Genomic DNA, 19,924 nt, shown 5'->3' with positions numbered 1-19,924 from the left:
GTGCTGTGTGCAACTCTGTCCCATAATTTGCAGGTTTATCTTTTCCAAAGACTATGTTTTCAGAGCCTGAATTTATTTTAGGAAGCATATTTGTACTATTGTAAATTACATTGATTTAATGCATCATTAACATCTGGAGAGAGACTGTTTAGAAGAGCGTGTATAGACAGGACAAGGGGAAATGGCTTCAAAGTGAAAAAGGAGTTGGTTTAAATTACATATATGGAATAAAGTCTTTACTGTCAGGGTAGTGAGGCAATGGAACAGGTTGCCCAGAGAAGTTGTAGATGTCCCATCCCTGGAAGTGATCAAAGACAGGTTGGATGGAACTCTGAGCAATCTGTTCTAGTAGAAGTTGTCCCACCCACAGCCAGAGGATTGGATCTAGATATCTTTAAAGTCTCTTTCAACCCATCAACCTTCTGTGATTCTGTAATCTAAACTTGATGATAGGAGAGAAGCACAATTTTATGGCTTTAAATCTCTCATTACTGTTTATTCTTCTGTTTAGCATACTGCTTAGCATTTGTTTCTCCAGTTTTGAAGGTCAAATCCTGGATCCCCTGTTAATTTAAAAGTCAGTAATTTCTGAGAGCCGCATGCTTTTAAAATGCCAACAGTTGATTATGAGACAATGTTCTTTTATACAAATAATTTGCTTATGGTGAATATGCTGGAATCAGCCATTCTTGGGGGAATTATTTGTCTACTGCAGCATTTGCTACCAACTGGATGCAAGTCCTCTTGCTTACACAACAAAGTGATTATATTGTCAGCTTTTCCCAGAGGTAAACATTCCTCTGCTTTGTATATTACTTTCCACTTAGAGTCACGCACATCTACCAGAACTACATTTCAGAGTTCTGTAGGTCCCCATGGTTTTTATCCACGTGAACTGGGGATTTTGAAAATATTTCTCTTCCATAAATCTATTCCAGCAACTTGTCTTGAAGTTTTGTAATAATGCAAACTGATACATATTTTATTCCAAATTCTCGCATTTTTGGAAGGTAAAATAGTAGCACAGCTACAATTGTCTGGAGCAGCTCACTGGATTTGGGAGCCATTAAGCAGTTGTTCCAGTTTTCTATATAAATTGCAAAGATACATTTGCATCAACACAAATTGAGTGTTTATCATTCAAAGATAGAGGAGGATGTGTTTGTCCCATCTCAGTGTTATTGTAAGTGACTGATTCTGGCCCTATGTGTGTAGCTTGAGAGCCACTATCAAGAAGTGTGTACTCATCTTCTCTACATTTATTTAAACTTGGTCTTAAATGAAAAATAAAGAATAGTGGATTCTAAAAGTGGAACACAGTAATGTAGATGTTGTCTAGTCAGATGGAAAAATGTTTTACCTGACAAAATTTTGACCTTGGAGCATGTTAGAGTAATTCAAAGAAAAGGCAGGTTATAGTTGTAAGCCTGTTTCACTGAAACAAGTCATTCTCTGGATAAATTGGGAAGGTTTTTTGTATACACCAGGATGGGGTTTCTGGGTTAATTGAGGCTGTCAAACTTACCAGAAGAGAGAGAGCTGATGGCAGACTTTTAGTATGATTTGAAATCAAGCAAACTTGCTGTATTTTTGTTGTTTTATTTAAACCTTTATATTGAAATATGTTGAAGGTGCTTATTTAGAAGCATTTTGTAAAATTATTGCTTTTGTTTTAACTACATTTGGTTTGCACATTTCAGAGCAATGCATGGATCCTCACAAGTGTGATAATCCCAAAAATGGGGGCTGATGAAATGCAGTGTGTCTTGTCCATTGATAATCCAGCCTTGAAAATCCAGCAGGGCACAGGATGCCTCTCCTCAGAGTGGTATGGAATAGGATGGGTGATGATAACTCATGGTTTTGAGGAGGTAGACAGGGGCTTTTTCTGACCAGTGAGTTTATCTACATTAGCATTTTTGTTCAAGTCCAAAGCTTGCTTTTTAAATGCCTCTCCTTCTTACTCTGTTTTAGTAACCACCACAAGGTGTATGAACCCAGTTACACTCAAGCAAAACTAAAGCCAAAAAATATGTTCTGGCAGTACACCTAAAGCACCAAAGGCAACCCCTACTGAGCATTCAGGGTTGGGGATTAAATTAAATATTGGCAAAAAAATAACAGCCACTTCCCAGGCCTGTGGATGTTGGGTTTTCAGCAATATTAGTTTTGCTCCACAGAACTCCTCTTTCTGGGCTGCACTCCTTGCTAATGTAAATATAAACTAGCTCAGCTGGAGGAGCTCCCTGGCATACCATAAAGAGTTGGGAGAGCATCTGACTGAAAGATTTGAGCAGAGCTTTTACTTAAGCATGTGTGGAATTCATTTTGGGATACATATTTACAGAACATGGAAAAAATGCACCTTCCAATCCATCTCTATATACTTCCCTGCAATGCTGTACTGTGAAACCCTTTTCTCAGAGCTGATGTGCTAGTATCATCAGTGGTACAGAAGGCTAAATTAAGGTGCTCTGACTTCCTAAATTAATAGTGAATTACTTCTTTGCTTTTCCTCCCCCTCAGTCTTTGTATTTTTAGCTTCGTTCAAAAATAGGGGGATAAAATGAATTCCTGCCAAGTGGCAGGGGACAAAGTCAGTAGGGGGGAAATTAGTTCCAGCTTTCCACAAATACATTGTAAGGAAGAATTATTTGCTTAATAAAACTATAATTATTACTTCACTTGCAATGTTCTTTGACTTTAGGCATCTATTGTGAATATGCCAGGAATGCAAGATCAGGTCTCCAAATGTGTATAGAAGAGTTTATAGGCTAAAGAAAACTGGAGCTCAGCGTCTCAGGGAAGCTACACCAGTATAATCCAAGGTGTAAAGTGTTACACAGAAACTGCTATGAACAGCTACAGATATTAGTTAACATATCCCTCTTCCACAAAGCCTCTAGTCTTATACAATAGGTACAGTTTCTTATTACATTCTAAAGCAGGTTTTTAAAAACCATAAAAGGTTATTTCAAGTTCTGTGGAACTGTTCCTTCCAAGACCATGTGGATGTGATTACTTTGTGAGCTCCAAGGTTGCTTATTCTTACACTGACAAATCAAGCTCTGCTGCAGGTCTTTGCTCTTAACACAGGAATTGCATGACTGACAAGATCTCACAGGATAAAAAATTAGTTTTCACCTTTGCCAAAGTGTTCATGTTCCTTTGACCTCAGTTTTCCATGTAATTTTCTGGTTTGGCACAAAAAAATACTGTCTGGTGTAAGGGAAGCAGTAGCTGTAAGCCATCTCAGGTTTATTTGGACTTTTGCATGTGTGTATTGGAAACAAACTGGTGAAATACAAAGTAAACAAAATCATTATAAGATAAAGTAGGTACTGAAGGGAATATCACTATTTGTCAGCTGTGATGCTGTTTCAGGAAGAACCCTTTAGAAATCACAGAATATGCTGATTTGGAAGGGACCCACAAAGACTATTGAGTCCAGCTCTTGAGTGAATGGCCCTCAGAGAGTTTAAATCCACAACTTTATGGTTACCAGCACCATGCTCTGACCAACAGAGCTGGCCTCATCTGCAATGGATTGCAATTTTTGTGAGCAGACTTTCCATTTCTCTCTAGGAACCATCCTTTTCAATTGAATTGAGGCATAAAATTACTAATATCTAGAGAAATGGGTTAAAATTTATGGCCCTGGAGCTGCAAGGTATTTGGAAAATTGGAAACTAACACTCTGAGAAGGTTTCTCAGTGCTCAAAATACTCTTGAAAAAGTAGATTAAGGAGAGAGAAAACCAAGCAGACAGGTGTAGGGAAGATGAATGGATTCTATAAACACAGGTGAGGAAAATAAATATCTAGGTGCTGTATGGCACATGGGAATCCCAGCAATATCTTGAGTCACATAGTGAAAATACATCAGCCTTTTGGGACTGTTGAAATCTGGAAGGTTGAAAATGTGGTTTCCGTGAAATAGGGTGCAAAGGACTCCACTTTCACCACTGCTGGTGAGGTTGGGTGGTGCGTGGTGCTTAGTTCAGAGCATTGTGCTTCAAGAGAAAAACACACAGATAGGAGAAAAGGTAAAGGAAAAGATAGAGGAAACAGGGAATATTAGTAACATGACTAATAAAAAGAAAGGCAAATGCATGTAAGAAATCCTTACAGGGAGAGTGAAGACCTCTCATTCTTCACAAGCACAAGGAGAGGGGCAAGAAACAGCTTCTTATATGAGCCAAATAAGAGGAAAAAACTTAGAAACTTGATACAGTGTCAACACTGGAACAGGCACCTCAGTGAGCTGAGTAATAGCTGCCCCTAGCAGTTAAAAACAGGGCAGACATGCGCGTCAGAGATGGTTTAGGTGTACTTAGTGTTTTTGGAGAGATTTGAGAGAGCTCATCCAACTTATTCTGTATGTTCTTCATTGTAAAAGGTTGCAAAATCATGTAGCTATCTCCACTGGGCAACCCTTTCCTTCTGGCATTCTTGACTGCTGCAGCCCCACACAAGTTTGCATGTGAGTTTTGTTCCAGCTGCCTCTTTGCTATCTCAGAGTCTCCAGTTCCTCCCAGCCTCCTGGGACTGGGAGGAACCGAGGTCAGTAGGGTAACTTATCCTGAGAAAAATGCCTGTGAAGATGTTTGCAATGTGGAAGAGCTCTTTAATTTTTTGTAGGTAGCACTTTTTATGGAACTTTGTCCATACCCAGGGCCTTGGAAAGAAAATGGCTGGGTTGTAGCCTGCTGTCCTAGCTAACTCCCTTTCCTACCCTCATCCAAGGGCACACAGCCATGTTTGAAATCTGTCAAATTCACAAGTCTCTCCTTGAATCAGCCCACCTTGTATCCCCCGTAGAAGCCTCTGTTCCCCTTTGCACTGTTGATTGTCGCTGCTGCAACCATTTAGTTCCCATTTTCCCCCAGTCTCTGTAAAAGAAGTACTTACTTGGCATGCCTGAGGTTGATGGTAAAAATGTGAAGTCTATAGCCCATATTGCACTTAATAAAATATGTAATATCTACACAATGCTTATTAAAGAGATGCTAAGTCAGTAACGTTTTGGCACGCTGTGTAAATGCTTCTTTGTGCACATTACTCTGCAGCTAATGTTTACAAAAATGAGACAATTACTTTTTATTTTTCTCACCTATACTGACTTTCTCAGAGCTTGAACACAGTTTTGGTTTTTTTTTGTCTTAGTTTTGCTAAAAATGTCAGTGGTGACATAAGGTCAACATGGAGGATCCTTTTCACTTGTCAGATAATCTTAAGTTTGATTGATATTTGCAAAATTTTCATTTTAATTTTGTCAGCTTCTAGAACTCATTATGGCATTCATTTCAAAAAAGACTCATTCACAATATTGTAGTGGAAGGTGTGAATGAATGGAGTCATGCCTTAATAATGGAAAATGGTTCAATCTTAAAAAGTCTATGCTGGGACCTGGACATCAAGTGTCCCATGTTAGTGTGCATTACTGGAGTAATGGAAATTCAACACTGTTTTCTCTCTCTGGTTCTGAAATCATATTGTTGTCGATGCCAGAAGGAATGGAGGTTAGATCTTGGCTGAAATCTTATATATTTAAAGGTTTTTTGTTACCATACATATCTATTAATTGGGAAACAAACTGGGGAGAAAAAATCCTTTGAAATAAACCAGATTCCTAGTGGAATAAGGAAACTCCTTCTAGTGCATTTTCTCCCTCTGTGTCAGCTTTTATGGTTCTGTTTCTGGCACGCATCTTTTGAGATTTCTTTAAAGATTGTTAAGAAATTTTCTCTTACATCAACAAACAACTTTCAGAGTTTGATCAAAGCTTTAATAAAAGGTATCTTGCATAGAAGATTGGAGGTAAAGGGGCAAAAGAGGTTGTAGGGAGAGAAGTGCAGGGCTGCTTTCTAATTTGCTTTTACTTTCTAAGATCACCAAAATTAAAGTCACATTTCAATTGTGTTTACAAGATAAATGCTTGTATAGGGCGCGTGAGTGTATAAAGATGTGTACTGAGAACTGTAATCAGCAACTTCATTTGTACTTGCAGGTTTGTGTTTATTAATGTTACATGGTCTTTAAGTTGCTCTTTTCTCAGACTGCCCCAGCCTGTTGGCTAGCACTCAGTAAATGGTGAAGAACAAAATTCTAAGGAAACTCCTAGAGGTTGAGATAGTGCTACAGGAAGCCCCTCCCAACAACATTAGAAAAGTCTGGAAAATGTACAGTAGACCAAGTGTTTTGCTGAAGTTTTAAATGCTAGCAAAAAGCTTTCCAAGTTTTTCCTGGCAGTAAGGCTCCTGGACTCACCTGCTATTTTTTTTTTATTTTTTGTTTCCCCTTAGGGGGTGTACAGCGAACAGTAAGCAGAAATACCTCTGTGGAGTTCAGCTGAGCTACCAGCAAAATTCCTGTCTGAGAGCATATTGCATTATGGGCTCAACAGAGCAGTAATGTGTTCACAACTCACTTTTTTAAACACAGTGACACCACTATGGTCTTTTTCCACAATACTTTGTGGTGGGGACACAGGGTGCATGTGTATGTGTCTGTCTGGAAGCCCGCGCCCCGAGGATGGAGGGAGCAAGTTTTACACGATGCACCTTCAGGACTGAAGGGAAAGGAAATACAGGATGCACATCTGGAACTGCTATACTAATGAGAGAATTAAGAGAGCAGAGAGCACAGAGCATACACGTAAAACAGAAGGTCAGGCCTTTTTTAGCTCAAAGTCTAAGTTAAAAAACACATATTAGTATTCATTACACACCCAGAATGTCTAAGGTATTGATTATTCACAGTGCCCAGGAGTGATGAAGGAATGCCACTTCTGATCCAAAAGTAGTGGAGATTAGCCGCATTATCCTGGAGCATTGCTCAGCAGGGGAAGGGGGAAAATCATGGAGTATGAAAGGCTTTTTTATGCTTAAGTAGAAATGGAAACTAATGAAGACTGTAGAACTAACGAAGACCCTACAGAAATTTCAAGGTGTTTTTAGTGATAACTGACTAAAAATGTATGTTTTCCAAATATGCTGTGTCTTACAGAAGGTACTCATTCCCACAGGACTAAAAATTGTTTAAAGCAGATGTAAATAATTTTAACTTTTTGCTTTTGATTTTAGTTCTGTTTTGTGGAATAGAAACAAGTGTTTCTTCTGTGGTTTTTTATTTATATCATTTTGTTTTCCTTTTTGTTCTGGTTTGTGTAAAACAAACAACCAACAGTCAACCAAGAAAAAGGCCCAAAGCAAATGAAAAAGTAAAACGAGAGGAATTGACAATATCAAATACAAGTAGTAGTAGAAAATACATCCAGCACTTGGAAAAAAAAGTGTATATTCATTTATATTAGAAACATTCTTGTATTAAAATCTAAAAAAAGGAGCAAAAAGTAAAGACTGCCACATATTCTGCACATGTTTAGCTTCAGGCACTGTCACTGGTTTTGGTGATAATGTGAAGGAGGTCAAACATATGGTAAGTCCTTTCAAAAATTAATCTCAGAGACTGTTGCCTAAGAGGCCTGTGGAGTCAGTGCTTGTCTGCAGGAGCCTGGCTGCTGCTGGTTGGATTTTTCTCTCCAGCTGTAAATCTCATTTTAAAAATACCAGCATATACCAGATGCTTACCAAATAACACTCTTCGATGCAATTATTTGCAAAAGCTGCCAGGGGGGTATTAGGAGCTCTCAAAGGGAGCAGAGTGTCTGCAAAACCCACTCAGCATGAAGATACTGTTCTTGCTTATAAATACACAAATCCCTGTGTTAGGACCACATAGCCATAGCATGGACTCAGAAGCCTTGGGGAAAATGTTCTTTCATTTGCTGAAACAGTGAATTTCTAAGTAAAACAAGATGCAGAAGAGGAAGAGGGAAGGAGCTGGGTAGTATAGGTTTTTCCTCCACGGTGTGAGAAGATGATTTTGAGGTCTCTGCAACTCAATTAGGTGATCTTGAGCAAGCCATTGAACTTTGTGTCTTGGGTTCTTCAGCTAAATATTTGTGCCTCTTTTACTTGCAGACACACTGTGAAAATACACGCCTGTGGTTGCTGTTGTTGTAGGTAGTGAGATCAGAGCAGGCCTGTGCTGGACTAAGTAAAAGCTTCATGGGGAAGTTTATGTGTAACGATCAAATTCACCAAAAATGTACTTAATTTAAAAACTCTGCCCAATCCAGGTATGGACGTGTTTGTGGAATGCATTTCTGGCTGTCTCTTGCTTGTCCCTTATCTGTGCTGTCACAGTCACACAGCTGCAGAGTCAGTGTTACTTAAGGGGTGGCCTTTGTACACTTCCCTGACAGGCCTGAACATTGATGTGACAGCAGGACATGTGATGTGGAGAAAATCATGGCCCTCTGAAAATATTGTCTGTCTGTAAAACTTGTTATTCTGCTGGTAACTAAGTTGTGGTTACTGTATTAATTTCTGCTTTCCTTTATAAAGAGTTTCTGTTGAGATCAGTACCAAGGTGGAGGGAGTGTGCTCAGCAGCAGCATGCATCCCTCATACACTCGTTGTATCTTGTGTATCATACTGCTAAAATATCCTTAGAGCCTCTAAATGTACTGTCCAGGGCATTTGCTTGACTATCAAAGTTATATTTTAGTTGTCTTCCAGTCTTTGACTTGGTTTCCATGGAGAAACTGGGAGGACGAGTGGAAAATACTTGTAGGCAATGTCAGCACACAGGGAAAACAGTTGAAATAACCTTACAGCAAAGGTAACTTTTCTTAGTAGCAAAAAAAAAAAATCTCAATTTTTGTGCTTGATTTTGGCAACTAAAATGAACTAAAGAAGGTAAAGAAGTAGCAAATTTTTTGGGGGAGTTGAGTTGACTGCTTTCCAGTGTGACAAATAGGCCTAGAAATAAGTATGTAAATATTGTATAACAATTCTCCAACAACTTTCTGGGCATGCTGTTTCTTCATCAGTCACTTTTTTGGGCTTTTTTTTTTTCCAACTGAAGTTCACTTTAGTCCATTGGAAAGGAGTGTTTTTTGTGTGCACATGAAGAACTAGTCACTGGGCTCTTGGATGAACTTCTGAGTTTCAGTTTCCATGACTGAGATATTAACTTCTCTGATGACACATTGAAAATAATTGTATGCATTGAGCTTTTCCCATCTGCCCAGATCTGGTGAAGGAAGCAGAGCTCTTTTTTGGCCTCCTGCTGAATGGCTGAAGGAGCTGAGAGATGAAGGACTGCGGCATTCTCTGCCCCAAAGAGCTCACAGCTGTCAAGGTTATGGACAGTTACTTTCTGCCAAAAAAAGGCTGAGACTCAAACATAATAATAATTCAATTCCATGTTTAATTAAGAGTATAAAGAATAAAAATCCTTGGATTTTAAAAAAATCCTTCCACTGCTGTCTCCTCTTCAGAACTCAGAACTGCATCATCTCCTTTGCTCACATGGCTTTTGAAATACGTTTTCTCACTCTGACTGGTAGAAGTGACTGCTTAACCCCCAACAAACCTCAAGTCCATCATACTCCATTAGCAAATGGGGTAGCAGGGTGCTGGGCTATGCAGAGAGCTCTTTGTCCAGTGCTCACTGAAATTGTGTGTTCTATCTTCCAGATTCCGACCTGAGCATGCGAACGCTCAGCACACCCAGTCCAGCATTAATATTTCCACCGAATTCCCCTGGGTTCCAAAATGGCAGAGGTTCGTCGACGTCCTCATCCTCAGTCACTGGGGAAACCGTTGCCATGGTCCATTCGCCGCCTCCCACCCGTCTCACCCATCCTCTCATCCGGCTGGCATCCAAGCACCAGAAGGAGCAGGCCAACATAGACCGGCTGCCTGACCACGCCATGATCCAGATCTTCTCCTTCCTGCCCACCAACCAGCTGTGCCGCTGTGCCCGCGTGTGCCGCCGCTGGTACAACCTGGCCTGGGACCCGCGGCTTTGGAGGACAATTCGCCTGACTGGCGAGACAATCAACGTAGACAGGGCTCTCAAAGTGCTGACCCGGAGGCTTTGTCAGGATACTCCCAACGTATGTCTCATGTTGGAGACGGTAATTGTTAGTGGCTGCAGGCGGCTCACAGACAGAGGACTCTACACCATTGCCCAGTGCTGTCCAGAACTGCGGAGGCTGGAGGTGTCTGGCTGTTACAACATCTCCAATGAGGCAGTCTTTGATGTCGTGTCACTGTGCCCAAACCTGGAACACCTGGATGTGTCAGGTAACAGGGAATGTTCCAATACAGGTGCTTTTGAAGTTTGTCAAACTCCATAACTGCACACGCTTATCCTTTCAGTGTTGCCTTTCAAAGTAGGAATGACTGTCTCCTAGCAGAGCCCCTGTGAGACAGGCACCACTAAACTCTCAGTGCCCCTAATGCCAGCAACATCTCTGGAGTGGCCAGGGCCTCTTCCAAAGGAAGTGAGCTAGCAGAGGTGGCCTGTTCAAATGGCACAAGGAGTTATTACAGATTTTGGCACAAAGCCATAGAAGGGCCAACACTGAGGTCAGTGCTACATCAAGTGGTGAAGCCTAGTTACTTCAGCAAAATTTGTTTATCTTTTTCACACACATGTATGTGTAGATTATATATCGGTAGTCAATACATCTGTAATCTGGTAAGTGACTTGAGGAGGAGCTCAGAATAAGTGCTAGGCCTTTTTTCTGAGTATTAATATCTGTTGTCATCCCCAGCTAAACTCCAAGGTCCCCTTGTTTCCATTGCTATTTTAACAAGACTTATGCACTTGAACTTTTTTCTCTTTTCTTCCCCCTTTTTTTTTTTTAAAGCTGTTTAGATCAGCAGAAATATTTTAGACAATTTTCTTCAAACTTGCTCTGGGCAAACAAGATGTTTTTTTCCCAAGGTCAGCTGCACAGTATTTCCTCTTGCAAATAGGTTGGCACTTAATGGAAAGGATGCAGCCAAGCAGAGCACTGAAGTAAATTTGCTGCTCAACATTTACTTTGTGATCTCATCTGTTATCAGTCTAATGCCATCATAAATCAGTCGAACCAGACTTGCCATTGCAGAGGCACCAGTGGCAACAAGAATGATGAAGACGGGATTAAACAGCAGGGGATAGAAAGTGAAGCTGTTGAGTCACTGGTACCAGATGCTTTTTCCAAGGCTACCTATCTGGAGTACACTGATTTGCATTCTTTTCTCTGCCTTTTTATTTTTTTAAGCTGATTTACCCAGTTCTCTCACTCCATTCCTAGGATGACAGAATGTCATGGAAGGCATCATAACAAATATCAATAAATCAGAATTATGCCCTTTTCGTGATTGCTTTCTGAAACACAAGGCAATAAGGAGTCTATGGAACTCCACAGGAGTCTATTCACAGTGACCTTATATATGAATTACTTGTTGTTGGTACACACTGGCATTAGTTCTGGATTGTTAATCACACATTCGGGTTGAAGGATCTCCAGTGTTCTTGAAAAAATGTAGGTAGCTATTTGATTTAGACCTAGAGCTTTGAAGCTCACACTCTGGGGGCATGTAGGGGGTTGAAAATGCTTTGGTCCACAGCTCTTATATATGGATGTGCTGTAGAACAAAGGTGACTTTTTCAAAGGCAGGGAAAAGGAAAAGATGATACCAGGTTTTGCAGTGGGTTCTTTTGGGGTCTGTCTTCATTTGTGGTTTTCCCATCCCTCTTACTCTCATACCCAGAAGGTAGTGTCTGTCCCCAAGAGCTCATCAGTTTGGTATAAAGTGTACAGGGGTCGAATAAAATTCCTGTATTCCTTCAATTTTGTCTCATCAAAGAGAGAGAAAAGTAATTTTAATTTTGTTTTTTCCTAAGTTGTTCTTTTTGTTTGGAGCATGTGAGGGGAAAATCCTGCTTTTGAATATGCTTAGAAGTCAGGGTGTTTGGGTTCACATATAGCTTTTGCTGCATGTACCATATGAATTGAGGATAATCAGTCTCCAAGCCCTTGTTTTGAGTCCACTTTTTTCCATTGTAATGTGGGTAATTTTGGAGGATGTTTTGGAAAGAGGATTTCATTTTCCCATTCTGCTCTCTGTAGTTTGAGGACAAGGCTTGCACCTACATGTTGAGGAAATTCTCGGGACTGAAGTGTTCCACTGGTTTGGTTCCATACTGAGCAAGAGGATGTGGGTGTGTGTGTTGGGGGGTGATGCTAGTTGCTAGTTAATTAAATCCCAGTTCACAGTTGTACATCTAGTTGAATCCTTTTCCCCTTTGGATGGCTACTTGGCAGCAAAAATGTACCAAAATCTTTAATGTCAAAACCAGATGTTTGTATTAATTTTAGGAGCTTTCCACAATATAAGTTCTGTCACTGTCAGCATCCACTTTGTGGACAGGTCTGAGATATTGCTTGAAGTTGGTTGAGCTTGACTGCAAGTTATTGTCTAATACTCCAGCCAATATGTTTTTCGGTCTGTTTGGACGTTTCTCCTCCTTTTTAGAAATCAGTTATACTTTATGGAAAATCCTGTCACAAGAGCTTTATTTTTACACTTTGTATTATTTAGGACAGGAAGATTGTTGCGGACCCAGGAACCTGACATTTTGCCTAAAAATCAGTCACTTCTGTATCAGCATGGACTCATTTTTCTGGTGAAACTGTTTTGAATATCCTTCCCATGAAATGTTTTACAGTGTAGCCAAAGTAACTAGACATGGCAGTGCTGAGCTTGACAAAACCATGATCACACAACTGATGTATGTGACTCCAGCCCTGCTGAGAGACTTCTGACCCGTTCACTTTCTAATTACAGTCATTAAACCTTCTTGGACTCTCAGCAGACAAAATGTTCTCCTTGGCCTCGTGGATGCATCATTCTCATTAAGCTGGTTTTAAATTTGAATTCTCGTCAGAATATAAAATATCCAGACCGACTTCTTAATCCAGCAACCTTCTCAGCCAAATGCAACAGCAGCAGCTACATCAGGTGCAGCATAACTCTGCCTAGGTGCCAGCTTCTTCGGTGAAACTCTTTCCATGCATTTTGTATCACCTACTTCAAAGAATATACTAGTGGTGAATTTTTTACACCATTAGTATTGTTCTGGTTCCCTTCAAAACAATCCTTTGTGTTACTGAGTGTGTATATAGTACTTACCTGAAGGCAAAAGTGTTTCCAGAGATTGCTCCAGAGCGATGGATCTGAAACAGTATGAAGACAAAATAGCAATCAGTTTTAAGATGTTTGTTGAACGGAGTGTTTTACTTCAAGGTCTTTCTTCCACATGATCTGTGCACAATTTGCTCATTTAATTGTGTGAGGTCTAAAGTAAACTTTGCATCTGTTCAACTAAATTTGAAATCCAAATTAAAGATCTAGCATAAATTTTAATGATGAATGTTGAAATCTAGTTGCAGGTGGCAAAATGTTTCAAGTCTATATCCCACATTTCTTACAGCATTTGTGTGAGTCCACACGGTTATCTCAAGTGATATTTTTCCTTTTTGCTTTTAAGAACTGAAGCATGTTCATACCTTCCACTAAGCCTCTGAATGACAACCTCTAATAGCAAGTGGTATAGCTTTGGGTCATGTAAGTTTTTGAGGCAGTCTCCATACATCATCATGCTCTCTAATTCCACACTACAGTATTTTGCAGAGTTTCTGATACACCGAGCTGTAAGGTCATCACTTTTTATGAGTCACTTCATACTGCTTGGCCAGCGTTCCAGCAATAAAGAAAAGGTGTTTTTATTTCTACCTGGGGGCACCTCTTTGAGCATAACCTGCAGAAATTCTCTGAGTAGCCATTTATGGCTAAAACTGTTGGGCCTTAATCACTAATGGGTAGACTCTCATTTCTTGCAGCTGTTTCTAGCTATGCTAATGCAAAGTGCCCAGCTAAACTTGGCACAGTTTAAGAATTTTCCTAAGAAGCCGAAGACTGCCAGTTTGCAGTGCAGCAGAAACCACACTTTCCAAAAAAAGCTTTCGCTCTCCACTATGCAATGAGTTGAGGTTAAAAATGGGGAAAGTCTGTGTGTATTTTTCCCTTTAATCTAGTTCTTTGTCTTTCCTTGCAAGGTCTGGTGTTTCTCCTCCAGTCTAGTTACCTCCACTCATGGCCAGACTTTCTCATTGAACACAATCCTTTTCTTTGTCTGTCCGTGTCCTCGTATGCCCTTATTAGTCTGTTGGCTCCTACCAGTTTGCTCCATCCTCCTTAGGTTATCCAAATCTCCACCCTTCTGCAAGCACAGAGTTGGGCCATAGTTTTGCATCCTTCCCACATTGCAGGCTTGGGCCTGGATTCACATCTGTTCTCCAAATGCTCGGGGCAGGGGAGGAGGGAAAAGGGAGCTGGGTTGTGTTTTCTATAATGAGTTTGGATGGTGAAAGAGCCTCTGATGTTTGCAAATTCAGCCAGTCAGCAACGAGACTGATCAAAAAACTGCATTGGTTGTCATGTAGTATCCTTTTCTCTGACTGTCACTGGGTTTATATTGCAGTAACAGATCATAGGCTGTACCCAGATAAGCCCAGGAGCACCATTTTACATGTAGGATATGGACAAAACCAGTCCGTTGCTTTCCAGGGCTCACAATCTCAAAGTAACCTCACTGACTCCATGGAGTTTATTGTTTCCTCTGGTGTGGGGACTCAGCCCAGCAAATCAGAGCAGTCAGTCAGGATGATTCCACTCTTGCAACATGAGGATACCTTCATCATGTCCAGCACGCCACATCCACCTTTCTAGTCCTGCAGTGTGCTTTGTTTTTACTGCTTGCTTAAACTCACTGTGTTTTTCCACTTAGGCTGCTCCAAAGTAACGTGCATCAGTCTGACTCGCGAGGCCTCCATCAAGCTGTCTCCCTTGCACGGGAAGCAAATCTCCATCCGCTACTTGGACATGACAGACTGCTTCGTCCTGGAGGACGAAGGACTGCACACCATTGCCGCCCACTGCACTCAGCTGACCCACCTGTACCTGCGCCGCTGCGTCCGCATCACCGACGAGGGTCTGCGCTACCTGATGATTTACTGCACATCCATCAAGGAACTGAGCGTGAGCGACTGCCGCTTCGTCAGCGACTTCGGCATGCGGGAGATCGCCAAGCTGGAGTCGCGTCTCCGATACCTGAGCATCGCTCACTGCGGCCGCATCACGGACGTGGGCATCCGATACATCGCCAAATACTGCAGCAAGCTGCGCTACCTCAACGCGCGGGGCTGCGAGGGCATCACGGACCACGGCGTGGAGTACCTCGCCAAGAATTGCACAAAACTCAAATCGCTGGACATTGGCAAGTGCCCTCTGGTCTCAGACACCGGCCTGGAGTTTCTAGCCCTCAACTGCTTCAACCTAAAGCGCCTGAGCCTGAAATCCTGCGAGAGCATCACTGGGCAGGGCTTGCAGATTGTAGCTGCCAACTGTTTTGACCTGCAGATGTTGAACGTGCAGGACTGCGAAGTCTCTGTGGATGCTCTGCGATTCGTTAAACGACATTGCAAGCGCTGTATTATAGAGCACACCAACCCTGCTTTCTTCTGAAGGGACACTCCACACCTGTCATTGCAATGCAGTTTTAAAAACACTGATGTATAAACACATGCTCCCATATTCAGTAATGCTGTCTTTTCTGTCGCTCACGGGAGTCAGTTTTTCTTGTACCTTATGGGTGAGGGGTTTTCTAGAAGACTATTTTGTTTGCTTTTTGTATGATCACTTTTTAAGGTGCCGTGGGTCTCCGTGGAGAGGCCGCCTTAATGCAAAAGCAATGAGTGCTCAGCATCCCCGGTGGGGTGTCATTTCCATAAGAGCCATGATCTTGTCCCAGGCTACAGTAGCTGCCTCCAAAGGAAATAGCACATAATCCCTCCTTTGGAAATGCTACTAAGCTGTGTCAAATACGTCTGAATTCTAGCTGTGCTCATGAAGCTGACTATGCAATATTGTGTCTGTGTTCCCCAACTTTTTCCAATATGGCTGATAGTCATCCATTGTAATCCCTCAGGAGATACTGGGTAATGTTCTTAAACATATCCATTTGAAGCAGAGTAAGACCTGCTGGCCATTGCTGAGCACTTCTGCTGAGTGAATCTGGAGATTGTGCCCATGCATGGATTCTCTTGGGAAGCCCACCTCCAGGTCACTCATGCATCATCGCTACTTGCCTTCATTTCTAAATTTGTCCTCTCCAGCGTGTATAGTACCATCCTCTGGTAGTAGAGAACTGATGTATTCACCTGAGTGAAGGAGAACAAATGAGATATTGGTGGCCTGGCAAAAGGAAAAGCCAGCAAGCCAGCCTGAGAAGCTGCTGTAAGTCTGCAACAAGCTGAGATAGTACTGTAGGACAGCAGAGAGGCTCTGAGGCATTGTGAAGCAGCTTGCACGGGGCAGTCCCAATTGCTGTGCTGCGTGGCTGTCACCAGAAAGTCTGGCTTTGTCCCTTTGCTGTACCTTTTCAGCACCACTGTAGTGGATGTTCCCTGAGCAAAGCAGGGACTTGAGTTTAGGTCAAGCTAGTATGTGCCTTAACACACTTGGAAACCTGACCCTTCTCTGTGGCCTTCCAGTTCAAAGGATAGATGGCTGATCTCAAGACTTCAAAGACCTGATGTTAGATAACACCCCTAGGGACAGAGAGCCTTGGAGTGTTATTCACATTAGATTTAGATTCTTTGAGACTTTGGCTCTGTGTGTTCCCTTAGGCTGGAGATGCAGCTGTGTTCAACAAAGAATTAAATAGCAGAGTTGCCCTGTGACACTGGGAGCTCCTCATGGTCACTCTTGCTCTTGCATGAACAGGAGTTTTTGGAAGTCCCACATCTCGTTGGCTCCTTCCCCAGAGCATGTGGTTGATTCATGGTTACTTTCTTCACAATTTTCTGGCAGCTGTTCCTCTGCATTTTCACGTGTCATGCTCAGATCTGAAAGCCAGACACGTGAAGGGTGAAGGGTGATGATATTTTCAGGTAGGCCCCCTGCGCCTGACTGACAGGTGAATTCATATGCTCAGCTCAAACACTGTGTCTCATAAGGGAAGCGCTGTGTCTGGTTTTCATAAGCAGTAGTTCCATCATCTCCAGACAACACTAATAAAATCAGTGCTATGAAGTGAAAATCAATATGCCTAAGAAAAACACGTAACTGCTGAGGAAATGCTTATAGCAATGCTCTCTCAAATTAAAAAAAAAAAAAAAGGGCAATGGTTTGGACATATCCCTGGAGAGGGAACTTGTCGTACCCCTGCAAAAATTTCTGTAACTTATGTATCTTCCTCCAAATTTGGATTTTTTAATATACAGGATGGCATCAGCTCTGAATTATAAATTAAGTTATACTAAGACAAAGAGGGCCATGGAAAATGAATTTGTCATTGCTACTGCTACTGGTCAGTGACTAATATGAGGTGATCCCATCCCTTGGACAGTTAATTTCATTTTGGTTTTCCTTTCCATATTTCTAAAATAAGAGATTCTTCTCCAGCAAGTAATACAGTATATTTTATCTGAGCCAGCTATACTTTCTGTTTATCCTTTATCTAAAAATGGCCTCAAGAAATTTAAATGTTGAGCCCTGAGGATGGTGGGATTTTGAGCCATTTGCACTCATGAAATATAAGGCCTCACTAGTAACATTTAATTGTTTATTAAAAAAAAAAAAAAGCTACTTTTCTGGCTATGTTGAAGTGAGTGAATAGTGCTACGTGGTTTTTAAAGTTTCTAATGTTTCAATTTGGCCTGTACTGTACAAATCTCACTATAAAGCCTTAATTTGCTACCAAGAAATAAAGCAATATATTGGTAACTGATGAGCATGCAGCGTCATTTGCACTAAGTGATTAATTGCTAGTGAAAAAGAAAAAATTAACTGTTTATAAAACTCAAAAAATAGGTGAGTGATTGAGTGTATCAACCCATCAGGTAGGTAAATGACTGTGAAAAGAGGGAAAAAAAATTATTATGGATTATGACCTCACCTATCTCTCTAAAATTTGATTTTCCTCATGTGGTTCTTCTTGACCCTGAAACATAATCAGAAACTGGAAGTAAAAGAAAAAACCAACATATTAAAAAAATGTATAAAAATTTCAGGAGGGCCTCTGCATTGGTTTAAAGGCATGTTAACATATTTGATGAGAAAAGTAAAATGGAATGACTGAAAGGATAGAGCACTTACTGGAGCAGTGTTTCCTTTTGCATGCTGTAGAAACCCTTCTCAGGGGGGCACTGGTGGAAAGTCAATAAAGGTAATTTTTCTAAGCCAAATATTTTTAAGTACATAGTCTTACATGATCTGAGTTGGTACTCTGAGACTGCTACTTATTTCAAGACAATTTGAGCTTAACTTATTGATGCAGCTTGCCTGATTTGACTTTTAACCTTTTTTCCTATGTCTACTTCCAAAATGACAGAACCAGAAAATACTGGAAAAAAACTGCACTGGAAAAAACTGAAACAGTGCATGTGGAACTGAGTTTGCTGGAAAAGTTGCAATGTGTGACTGATGTGTCTTCTAGTTTAGGGTTAGCAAAGACTATAAATTTCCTGAGTGAAAACATAGGTGATTCTTGAACCATAAAATTCAGGCTCAGGCACCAAGGCTTCTTCTGCTCTGCAATAGCATATGGTGATCTCATCAAAGGAAGGCAGCAATGAATCACATCAGTCAGGCTGGCATGTTGTTTATGTCTTCGGAATCATTTGTGTCCTCTGGAGAGGAGTCTCTTAGAAAAGGCACATCTAAACTACCGTGCACTGTGATTATAGCCAAAACTCTGTGTCTAGGTATTCATCCTTCCCTTGGCTTTTGTAAAAAGTAGAACTGTATTTTTCATATTATCGTCATGAAACTGATGAGAAGTGCAACACTTTTGCCTGTTCAAGCTGTGCTCATCTGGCTTCCTACAGAATGCAAAACAGCTTCTGTTGGATGTCTTGAACTCAGAACCGTGGTCCAGACGGAAACCTTCAGTAGTGGTTTATGTGGTTTCTCAAAACTTCTAGACTTTGAACTGAAAAATTAAAAAGCTAGTAAAATATCTAATTTTAGCACTAGGCTTGAAGCAGGTCCAGACTCTTATTAAAAAGAAACACAGTGGTTGTTTGGACTGCAGGCTGGCTGCCCCTTAGCTGCCAGGGTTAGTTTAGAGGGGAAAAGTTCCCTGGCAGAGTTGGTGCATGGCTCCTCTTCCCCCAGGGTTCCCCAGGAAACTAACCTACCCTCAGTTTTTTTGTAATTTTGTCAGTTTAGCTATTCATGCTGAAACTTCCCATGCTGGGCTTTGAAAATGTTAGTTGAAATGGTTCATCTGGTTCTGTAAATAAAGCTGGAGGAAATGTCATTTTGCTCATGTTAAACTCCAGGTGACCTTTCCTTTGAAAATGGTCCATTGCTCTTCATCTCCTCTAAGGCCTTCAGAGTGAAAGCGTGAGCCTTGCCAGGAGGTCAGCTTTGGGACAAGGATGTGTCTTCCTGATCTCCCAGTAAGTTTCACCTAAATTTAGCTGCATTACATGTCTTTGAATATCTCCAACTCTGTAACCAGGGAGAAAAGGGACATGCTCAGATCTTTTGGAGCTTGTAGTCTGGCAAGGCCGAGATTTGGCAAAGCTAAGAGGCGTTTATCACTCTGGCAGTGTGAAGGAGGAAATGACCTGAATTACATGGAAGCTGCCTGGAAAGTCAGGACAGGGTTGAAAGATGGGGTTTTGAGAACTGGGACAAGAAGGATGAAGGAGATTTCCTGCGCAAGGGGGACTGGGACTGAGATGACAAGATATTGAATGATTTTCAGCAAAGAAACTAGGACTGGGGTTAGAGATGGGTTTGTATGACTGGTTGAGCAGGGAGAGTTGGGCCAGAGGAAGTTAATAGTGAAGAATGAAGTTTGGGGTAGGAAGAGAAACATGAATAAAATTAATTGAACTTCATTTAACTACAGTACACTGTGCGGCAGGGTGCACAGGCTCTGAGAAGAGCTTACAGATTGTTTCAGAGAGGATGCCTCAAGGTTGAAACCAAAAATAAAGT

At 41.3% G+C, this 19,924-nt stretch overlaps 1 protein-coding gene across 11 annotated transcripts in view; it reads left to right on the top strand.

The window, feature by feature from the left end:
• FBXL7 (F-box and leucine rich repeat protein 7) overlaps positions 1 to 17,698 on the top strand; it is a 169,998-nt gene extending 152,300 nt beyond the window's left edge. For 3 of the 11 annotated variants that reach the window (XM_064428119.1, XM_064428137.1, XM_064428144.1), the window contains exons 3-4: positions 9,548 to 10,159; positions 14,700 to 17,698. In XM_064428119.1, coding sequence (XP_064284189.1) covers positions 9,548 to 10,159; positions 14,700 to 15,436 — 1,349 coding nt within the window. In that variant the 3' untranslated portion in view covers positions 15,437 to 17,698. The other 8 variants (XM_064428174.1, XM_064428156.1, XM_064428171.1 and 5 more) reach the window with 8 other exon arrangements.
• Positions 17,699 to 19,924: the final 2,226 nt, after the last annotated feature.

This window comes from Passer domesticus, chromosome 1 (assembly GCF_036417665.1).
Source record: "Passer domesticus isolate bPasDom1 chromosome 1, bPasDom1.hap1, whole genome shotgun sequence".
Lineage (NCBI taxonomy): Eukaryota > Metazoa > Chordata > Aves > Passeriformes > Passeridae > Passer > Passer domesticus.
This window is presented reverse-complemented; position numbering and strand designations above follow the sequence as displayed.